This window comes from Scardinius erythrophthalmus (genome assembly GCF_964197995.2).
Source record: "Scardinius erythrophthalmus genome assembly, chromosome: 15".
Classification (NCBI taxonomy): Eukaryota; Metazoa; Chordata; class Actinopteri; order Cypriniformes; family Leuciscidae; genus Scardinius; species Scardinius erythrophthalmus.
In genome coordinates this window covers 33,713,022-33,723,618 of record NC_138235.1, presented here as the reverse complement: position 1 = coordinate 33,723,618, position 10,597 = coordinate 33,713,022, and the positions used below count along the sequence as shown (strand labels likewise).

Here is a 10,597-nt window from a genome sequence, read left to right as displayed (position 1 = left end):
TCCAACTTTCAACCAGTAATGAGGCTTGATCCAGACGTTTACTGATCACCGCAGACCAGCACTGAGAAAAAAAAAAATCAAATAAACACAGGGAAAGAAAACAGCAAGCAGCTCTATTCAGTACAGTCCTGACATTAAACCCTTGAGCAGGACTCGAGAGGCGGAAAACTGCACATCACATTGGACTTGAGGGATTAGGCAAAACAGGAAGCGTGTCATGAGCTGAGGTTGTGCTTCCTTCCCCCTGCCATCCAGATGCTCGCGTTGGCCTCTGTTTGAGGGGCACATGAGGGTGATACTAAGTGAAATGCTCATTTTGCGTTTCTGATTATTGAAACCCATGGGCGATATGCACTAATGTGAGCTAATGCAATAGATTACACAGCACTGACCCTGGGGAGCAGACAGCAAGCAGATGTGCTATAGTTAAAAAGAAAAGGAGGGGGTGAAAGACTCTTGTTTAATGTGCTGGATACTGTCCTATGTAATTTGCTGTTGACAGACACTGGGATGCACTCGGCCAGGTTCAACACGCCGTCACCCCTGATCCAGTATGCATGGCCAGGAATGAAGATGAACAAAGCAAATTAAGGATTGCTAGTCCACAGCTGTTTAATAAAAGCGTTTGAGCCTCAAATGGAAGATGCTAGAGATAATTATTCGATGCAATGCAGTCATCTTCAATCAAAAATGGCAAATGGTTATTTTATCTATACACAAGACCTCATAACTCTTTGTGTGAAGAGTTCATTGTGTCTCGGTATCAAATGAAGCAAGAAGCACATGGTTTCACAACAGCAGTTCACATGTTTGCACATACTGCCCTCTAGTGTTCTGCCAGTGAAGTCACATTTTCTAATAAACTCAGTCCTGTAGGGCCACTGTCCCACAGTCCAACTCGGCTCAACACATCCGTCTGTAATTGGGGTTTGAGCTGAACTCTGCAGGACAGTTGTCATCCAGGAGCAGGACTGGACACCCCTGTACTAGTCACGCCCAAGACATATTCTTTTTTCAACTCAAAATCTTATGGAATTTTTATTTTATTTTGCATAAATAATAGGAACCTCATTTCTAGCAACATTAAGTCCAAATGTGACATATTCATGGAAAAAAAAGTAAAAAGTAAAAAAAATAATAAGTAATACCACACATTTACTAGCAGTTTGTCTAGACTACTTGGCATGCAATGTACATCAAATCAGGACTCCAAATTAATCATATAGGCTAATCTAGTATACGTTTTAATATCTAATCCATAATCAAGATTTTAAAAACATTTCACTCACCTTAGTATTACTCAGATGAAAATGAAACAGACAATTTGACATTTCTTACAGTTTACACAACTGCTTTATTCTGCCTCTAGAAAGGGTCTCAGCCCTGGAATACACCTGGCCTTAATAACAAGGTGGGTTACAAGATTGGGAATTCAAATTACACATTCTGTTAGAGACCGAGAATAACAGCATCACTCATGAAACAATGGACAAGACGGGAGAAAAAGCATCATTCACACAACCTTACCACAAGAAAGGAACTCTAAAGAGAAAATTAGTGAAAGTGCAAAAGAAAGAAAAATTAAAAATGGGAACAAATACACTCTAGAGAATTTTTTTTGTTGTTTTTTTGTTGCACAAATACAAACAAATTTACACATGGCTGTCACTACATCCTAAAGCAAACTACCAACACAAACCCAATTCAGTGTGTTTGAAAGAGTCAAAATACTGGGCACAAAAAACAGAGAGACATTGAACCTGCATAATAGTTGGTTTTTCACTAATCGAAATCCATTCTCAAAAACACAGTGACAGCCATCACTCAGCCTAACTGATCTACAACTCACAAAAATAACTAAATAAGGGGCAATTCCTCATTGTGGGGTGAAGCAAAAAAAATAAAAATAAAAATAAAAAAATGCTTCAAGTTTATCATCAAGGAAATACACTGCATTTGCTTCAGCTCACGAAACCCCCTAAAACATTACAAAATAAGTTAACTCTCCGGTGGCCAAACATCTTCAGGGAGTAAGAGTTAGTATATTGAACGCAGACAGTAACAGAAACCATGACGTGCTTTAGCCACCATTCCACAAACACGCAATGACAACCTAATAAACCAACACGCTTGCCTGAAAATAAATTATTAGGTAAAAAGAAAGAAACAGCAAAAGACAGAAAATGCTCACCACACATTTGGCAGAACTGCTCAGCAGCGGCGGCACAATATCACAGTTATGTTTCTCTTAAATCCTGAGCATCCCATTGAATGTCTTTGTCACAGTGAAAGAAGTTTCCATGCAGTCCCTGCATTTCTTATTTTTTTTCTTTTAAATGTACCTACACAACAGTACACAGTACGTCACCATTGCTTCAAAAAGTCTCGGATCCGAGACGGTAACACAGCAGCTCGATTTGTACAAATGAAAAGATTTATAACTTTGGAAATGATAGATTTCCCATTCTCTGCATAGCATAAAGTTGACCTGTAAAGTGTAAAAGAGATGTTAAACATTAACAATATAGACAATCTTACACAATTAGAGAAAAGCAAAAAATAACACAGCCCCCCTCCTCGTTTATTTGGTCAGTGCCGTCCACTCGTAGATAAAGCCTGTAGGCTTTTAATAAAAAGTAATGGAGGCACTTGCTGGGCTTGCGGTTTGATTAGTATTTAGGCCATCATAAACCACCGACCCACAAGTTGATTCACAAGTCAACTGTCATGCACGTCTGTGCGTCTGACGTTCAGCTTTGTGTTAAGTGCACCGCAGACGAATCTTATTGCCATAATGGAATGCAAATTGAATCAAAACAACACTGTTCAAGGCTGCAGTCCAAGTTCATTCTGCCTTCCAGCCAAGGCTATTGCAGCGCTTGCGGCCCGAATCCCCACAGTTCATCCTTCCAGCACATCAAACCTTGCAGCGGTAGTGTCTGAAGAACATTTTGAGCAACATCAAATCCTTTAAACTTTCCTCCCAGCCGTGGACCCCACCGTTGGCGACCGCATCCCCGTTTTCTCTGCATATTTCAAAGCTGTGAGGAGAGACAATGCGATTAGCTACATGGAGCACAGCGCAATACCTGTGAAACGAGAGCAAGGTCTGCCAAAGACATTTACCCTGGATAGTTCTAAGAGCTCTTATCTGAAGGTCCACAGCGTTCATTACTCAGAGGGCTGGTTTGGATTCTCCTCTGACTCATACTAGTGGAGTAATGAGGGAAGATCAAGGACCTACTCCCTAAAGAGAGGAGCATATGGGGTAGTGTTCAGTCATAGTACCAGACCACATCCTGACTAAACAACTGCCAAGACCATTTAAGAGGCCATGGTGAAGTCTAAAATATTTAAATAGCTCTAGAAAGGTACTGTATATATATATATATATTTTTTTTTTTTAGTGCAGTCAAATTGATTAATCGCATCTAAGAAAAAAGTTTATATGTGTGTGTTCATATTTTATATATATATATATATATATATATATATATATATATATATATATATATATATATATATATATATATATATATATATATATATATATATATATATATATATATATATATATATATATATATATGAGAGAGAGAGAGAGAGAGAGAGTGCCATCTGAAATTTTCTTCTAGAATGATCATTTTTATAAAGCTTGCATATTTAAGTTAAGTAATTTCACTTAAATGACAATTAATAGGTAATTTGCATTGCCATTTAAGTTAAATTATTGAACTTAAATATACAAGCTTGATAGAAATTATAATTCTAGAAGAAAATTTCAGAAGGCTTTTGCATCTGAACTCTTCATATATATATATATATATATATATATATATATATATATATATATATATATATATATATATATATATATATATATATATATATATATATATATATATATACATACACACAGTATGTGTGTATGTGTATAATTATATATACACGTATATAATTACACACATACTATACTACTAATATATATATATATATATATATATATATATATATATATATATATATATATATATATATATATATATATATTTGTATAAACATGTTATTCAAACAACCTTTTAACTTTGATGCGATTAATTGGTTTGACAGCATATATACACACATTTATTATAATTATTATACATAATTGAATTACTACATTAAAATGGTTTTACTTGAAATATATGTCAAACATTTTTTTGTTAGATTCACCTATTTATGCCATCTAATCTTAAAGTCTGGAAAAGCTGTTGTTGAATTCTTATATTTGCTCTCATTTCTTGAGTATAAACAGATCTTTTCCATTACCTAATGAGCATTTCCTAAAAATCATATATTAAATTCTTACCAGGGCCAGGTGAGGCCATGACAGCGTGGCTGGAACCTGCAGCGGCGGGGTGATAGAGCGACGGCAGGTTGTTGGGCGTGTAGGTGCGGAGCAGGTTGAGGACATTCCAGTCAGCCTGCATGTTATTGGGAGACGGCGTAGGAGTCACCTTAACCGAAGCCAAGGGCGAGTTCATCTGCAACGAGGTTTTCACATTTCTACCGGAAGGCACAAGCCTGTTGAAATCCTCGCCAAGCCGTCCAGATGCGGCATGTAGAGGCTCAAAGGACTTCTGTCTCTTGCTAGAGGGTTCACCGACATCCATTTGCGCCAAGTTTCGGAAACGGTCTGAAAGGCAAGGTCTAGCTGGGTCTGTGGGCCATACCATTCCGTTTTTGCCCATACTTGCCCTCTGACTCATCTCATGATCCAGGCCAGGCCTCTTCTTGGACAACTCTCGATCATTTACAATTGCCACATTTAATTTCCTGCTAGATTCTTGCTCTGAGATTCTGGATAGCGAGCTGGTTGCATCCGATTCCCTGCCCCGCTGACCCTCCTGGTGCTGTTCTCTCCAGCGCTCTTTTGCAGGAGAAATCTTAGACATCTGTGGATGTTTCGGAACCCTCTCCCCAGGTTTTTCCGGCTGCCGCAGTGGGGATTTGGTCCGACGGGGATGCTTCTTGTTGATGCTGGGCAAAGGAGTGACGTCTTTGCCCTCAAGAGCCGGGGGGCAACCAGTGTACCGTTTCTGTTTCTGAGGTCCCCTGTATCCGTTCTTCTTGACGTCCAACTTCTCCTTGTGGACGAGCTTTTTGTGCATCAGGAGAACCTCAGGGTAAAGGGTTTCATAGGAGCAAGAGGTACATGTGTTGGTCAGTAACAGGTTTCTGGGTACTGAGGTAGCAGATACAGAAAGAGACACTTTAAGGGAAAGATTCAACGGTGCCTCAGAAGCCTCTTTCTCCTCCATCTTTAGGTTTACCGGTACTGGGTATTTTTTGTTGACCTCAGCCAGAGGGGTGTAAGGGGCTGCGACAGGAGAAGTTGCATGCTCTTGCTTTACTTGAATGAATGGACTTGTGCTGGTAATAATGGCCTGGCTCATGCCTGGTTCACGTTTAACACTAACAGGGAGAGGTTTAGGAGCAAGCCATTGTTTGGCTGGTTTTAAGGCTCGTTTATCATCATTCTTGGGAGGTTCGATGGCCTTGATGATATTTCTAGTAGACGATGTTGCAGGAATGTTCGGGATTTCCGTGAAAGGTTTATCTTTGTGACGTCTGTCTAAATGGTACCTCAAAGATGTTTTCTGTGCAGCAGCATAGTCACAATATTCACATTTATAAGGTTTTTCACCTGTGAAATGAAAAGAGAGACGCCAATATTTAAATAAACTGTAGCAAATAAACAATATGTATTAAAGATTTTCATCCTGATATACAAGAAAACAGAAAACCTAATGAGACATAACATGTAAAAAAAAAAAAAAAAAAAAAATACAACCAAGTACTAACCAGTATGTGTCCTGAGATGAATATTGAGGTAATAATTCGAGCGGAAAGTCTTGCCACAGTAACTGCATTTTCTTGGAGCAAGAATTTTGAGCTTCATTTTACCTGATCCATCCTCACTTTTATCTGTAGGACAAAGAGAGACATGTTTAACATATGCAAAACATATATTGCTTGAATGGTACAACATGGTGACCTATAACAGAAATTAAAAACTGCTAGCTGAACATAAGTCATACACCAGAATGCCCTTAAATAAAGTAAGAAAGTTTCAAGTTCTCTCTTGACCAGCAGAGGGAGCTCGAAGTTCTTCACTAGTACAAAAATAGGTTTGTGTGAAAATGCAATTGAACCATTGAGAAGTACTTTCTTCTGTAATAAAGAGTGCACATTTCTTATGAGCTCTCTGTGGTCCAACGTCTGACAGATGATGGTTTGTTGTTTATACCAAGCAATTAAAAACGAATTAAAATGTGAATGCAATACCAAACACTATGGTAATAATACCTGGATTAAAGGCGTCAACTGGCACTCCCTCTTCCGAGCCATCCTCGGAGTACTCCTCTGCTCGGTCGAGAGATGAACTGCTACACGAGCCAACACTTTGGGCCCTCCCGTCTACAGGTGTGGTTGGGCTCTCTGCTCCCCCTCTGCTCTTGTGGATTCTAGAATGAAGGACCAACTGATGGTACGTCCTGAAGATCTTGCCACACTCCTCACAGTTTGTTGGCTTGTCTTTACGAATCAGACCTTTTTGCTCAGGTGATGGGGAAGGAGTCTCAGTAGGCTTGAGTTCACTTCTTAGGCCTCGTCTGACTGGTTTATCTCCACCGCCAGAAGCCCAGATGGCCCCCAGTTCCTCTTTTTCAGAACCAGAGTCCTCGTTGTCAGAGTTGGAGTCCGCGTTGAGCTCCTTGGCTAAGTTTGGACCTGCCGCGATCTTGCCCCTGGTGGCCAACTGCCAGGCCTGGTAGGTGTTGAAAGGATCAAGATGTGATATCCAGCGTCCAGACGTGTTATTATTTTCAGCTTCTCTCACTCCAGACGGAAGCAACTGTAAGGTCTGCAAAAACGACTTCTGAGATACAGGAACCTCCTCAGCAGGCTGGCTGACAAGGGAGACGTTCTCATCTACTTCCGGTTCCCGATTGTGGACTTTGCTGTGCTCAGCCAGAACTTCCTTGTTGAGGAAAAAGAAGCCACATACCATGCACATTTTGTACGGTGTGACCACAGGTGATGAGGGTTGGTCTTGGATGACGTCATTAACGGTAGTCGGGATCTCCAGGTCCTGGTTTTTGTTTTTAGACCCAGTCTTTCCTCCATGGGTTCTCATGTGGTTCTTTAGGAACCACGGCTCTTTGAAACGACGTCCACAGAGGCCGCAGCAGTACGTGAAAGAGTCCTTGTGTTTCCGCATGTGCGTTTCCAACTCTGTCGCATCTGCGACAGCCTGGCCGCACACAGCGCAACAGAGCTCCTCATTCTTTTCCACAGCTGGGCAGGTCTTAGAACGGGCCCTGTCGCTGGGAGTTAAGAATTCCGCTTCCACGCGCAACACTGCAGGAGCATGGAATGTTGTGGGATGCTGGGATAGAAGGTGTGGTCCTAGGTCTTCCTGATGCAGGAAAGTCTCTTCGCAAAACATGCAGTCTAGAGGTAGGCTACTTTCTGCCAGCGTGTCAGATTTTTCCACCAAGCTGGCGTGGGGCGTCATGCTAGACCCAGTACCAGGCATACTTGCACTGCTGTGGCTGAGAATGTCATGACCTAGTCCATCAGGACTTTCCACATATGGGATCAATGGGTGGGTAGGCATGTCAGCAGGAATTTACTAGGGAATTTTTTTTTCTTTAGTTTCAGTTGAAAGCTTGTACGAAACAATATGTTGAATAATACAAGACATGTGAAAGTAGAGTCATTCTTTTGAAATACTCATGAAGGAGGATATGCATGAGATAACAAAATGCCAAATACTCTTAACACTTCCATGGTACTTCTCAAATTTGAATTTCAGAACAGCACGTTTGCTAAGAGTTTCTGTGAACCCCTATGATCCATCCTATACAGGAGAAGCAGTCGAGGCTTGCCTGTCACTGCCAGGTAAAGGGGCATAAACTCGATCAGTTGATTTCTTGTGATTCACACAGAGGAATTGTCCTGACAGGCAAAACCTGAAATGGAAGAAAAGGGCAAAGTCAGGTGTGGCCACTTCCGTGGAATGCAATCAACTCAGGACTACACTTACAAATGATTCAATTAATGGGGGGGGAGCACTCATCTGTTGTGTACTGTTACGCGAGATGAAACATGATGTCACACAGATAGTTAAAAAGATTAGCAACCACATAGGGCTCTAGGATTGATGTTTAGCTTAAGTTTCTTAAGTAAACTGGAGAACAAAGAAAAGTTTAACTTTAAGCACACTGCAATTTGTCAAAGTGGAACAAATACAGAGCAAGTGATAATCTACACTCATTGGTCAAAACAGAAACATACATTTAACATTGTTATCGCATAAATCAGAGGATTGTTTCATTTTAGGATATATTTAAATATTGTTTCATTATTTAAGGAAACATATACTGAGGGAAATGCAATAGTAAGCTAGTGGTTAAAGATCTGGGCAAACAGCCAAAGGTTGAGGCTTTGACACCAAAGTATCTGAACTGGGAATGAACCAGCAGCTAGGTGGTTGTTGGGGGGGTACAGTGTTAGTCTATAATAATTGTGCCCTTGAGAAAAGTCCTTAGCGCTAAGTAACTCCAGTGGGATGGACGCTGCACCATGCCCAATGTAAATGAAAAGAATAGACATGTTTTATTAAGATTTTAGGTTAAAATATATGTTTGTATTAGGGATGCTATAACTTTTGATTTATATACTAAAACTGATCTCCATTTCTTTTGTTTTTCAACCGTTTTATATCAACTTCAGTGGTCCAGCAGTGTGACAAATCAAAACAAATTATTACAAATATCCCGTTTAGTAATCTCAACTGATAAGAGGTCATAAAAACTGCAAGCACATATGTAATGCATTATAAAAATATATTATAAAAATGCTGCTTCAATCATTTTAAAATGGAGCTTAATATGTCACACAACACTACAGGACAAACAAGAAGCCATTTTATAACTTCAATGTAAACAACTAGCATTTGACCAAGTCCTTTGATGTAAATTGTGTTTTTTACATAAATGGAAACTACTAAATGTGCCTGTAAAGATTCCCAGCCTATAAATCAGGCATTGTACTGTAGACAAATTATTTGAAGAAACTTTGGGGACAATTTTAAATTAACTAGCAATTTTTTCTATGACTAACAGAAAAATCAATGATTCTATGATTCATATACAAGTGTCATCTTTTGAGACAATGGACCCCTATGATATAGCTTAAGATACTTTTTAAATTGGTTTTAGGAATATAATTATTTAATACATTTATGTAACTATTTCTCTCTATATATTATGTTCTATTTGTTAAAAAGTTTGGAGCAAGATTTTTTTGTGTTGAAAGAATGTACTACTAAAACTTAAATGAAGATCACAAAAGTTGATAATTGATCAAAAACAAACATGATTCATTATTATGGAATTCTATGTCAACGTTCATAAAGGAACAGTGAAAACGTTGCATCTAGTAGCCTAGTGCCTACTGAAAGTTTAATTTCAGTAAATATGTATACGTAACAGAGAAAAGCATTGTGCGAGGCCTAATAAATTGCAAACTCAGAGTGCTCTGTATTGGCGCATTAAAAGGAAAAACACGATTTCAAATCTTTAGAAAGTTTTTCAGGGACAAAACTGATGAAATTCTTTAGATGAATTACTGTGAGGCAACAGGAAGCCAGAGACTTATGCCTATCTACAGCGTCCTTCACAATATCTGCAAAACCTCACTCATGAGGCCTTAGGTGGAGTCACAGCATTGTTCTGCAACCTTTTAGCCTACCTTCCATGCTGAGACAAGCCATTAAATATGGGCAACCACATTCATCTTTCTCTTAGATATTAAATAACATCCAAGATTAATATACAACACTCTTATCAAGCCTATTACAAAGTTTCAGGCAACTTGCCAATCATTTGTAAACGGAGTACTTATTTTACACAAAGGACTTAATTTACAATACCTAAAATACAAAGCATAAAACAAATCCATCATCAAATGACATTAATCTCTACATCCCTACATCCAGAATACTAGTCCAAATCACTTTTAGGGAAACCCTGCGCAACACAAAAATAGGCTTTGCTAATGTTAGGCACTGAAAAAGAGAAACAGAGGCTGAAGATGAAAAAAAGAGAAGGCTGAAAAGGAAGCTTCAACACTTCAGTTATCTACCGAATAACCACTGTTAAAAAAAAAAAAAAAAAAAAAAAAGCAAGTGAAAAAGAAAGAAAACAATCTGTGAATTCTTTTAAGATTCTGCAGACATGCTACTCTAATGACAGGCCTTGCCATGCTGATTTCAACAAGCAACACTGTTTGCTTCTCAAAATCCTTCAGATAGTAATCGCAAAGTAATTTACTTTGAGTTATTTACTTCTAAATGCACAACAGTTATCTAAAAAAAATCGAAATAGTATAAAGTTATTCAAATGTTAATAGCTCCACCTATACTTGCATCATTATAAAAGACTAAAACACGGTTAGTTGACATGCTGAAGAAACAGCTAGGGACCAGCTGGTGTTTGTCTTACTCTTTTGTTTGGGCTTTGCCATGCAACCTGTTCACAAGAATAGTGCG

At 38.9% G+C, this 10,597-nt stretch overlaps 1 protein-coding gene across 2 annotated transcripts in view; it reads right to left on the bottom strand.

Moving 5' to 3' along the window:
* Nucleotides 1-1,015: 1,015 nt before the first annotated feature.
* znf217 (zinc finger protein 217) overlaps nt 1,016-10,597 on the bottom strand; it is an 11,665-nt gene continuing 2,083 nt past the window's right edge. For both annotated transcript variants that reach the window (XM_081385909.1, XM_081385910.1), the window contains exons 2-6: nt 6,349-8,015; nt 5,845-5,967; nt 4,349-5,686; nt 3,127-3,247; nt 1,016-3,041 (exon numbers count right to left, since the gene is read on the bottom strand). In XM_081385909.1, coding sequence (XP_081242035.1) covers nt 3,138-3,247; nt 4,349-5,686; nt 5,845-5,967; nt 6,349-7,660 — 2,883 coding nt within the window. In that variant the 5' untranslated portion in view covers nt 7,661-8,015 and the 3' untranslated portion in view covers nt 1,016-3,041; nt 3,127-3,137. The remainder of the gene's footprint in view (nt 3,042-3,126; nt 3,248-4,348; nt 5,687-5,844; nt 5,968-6,348; nt 8,016-10,597) is intronic.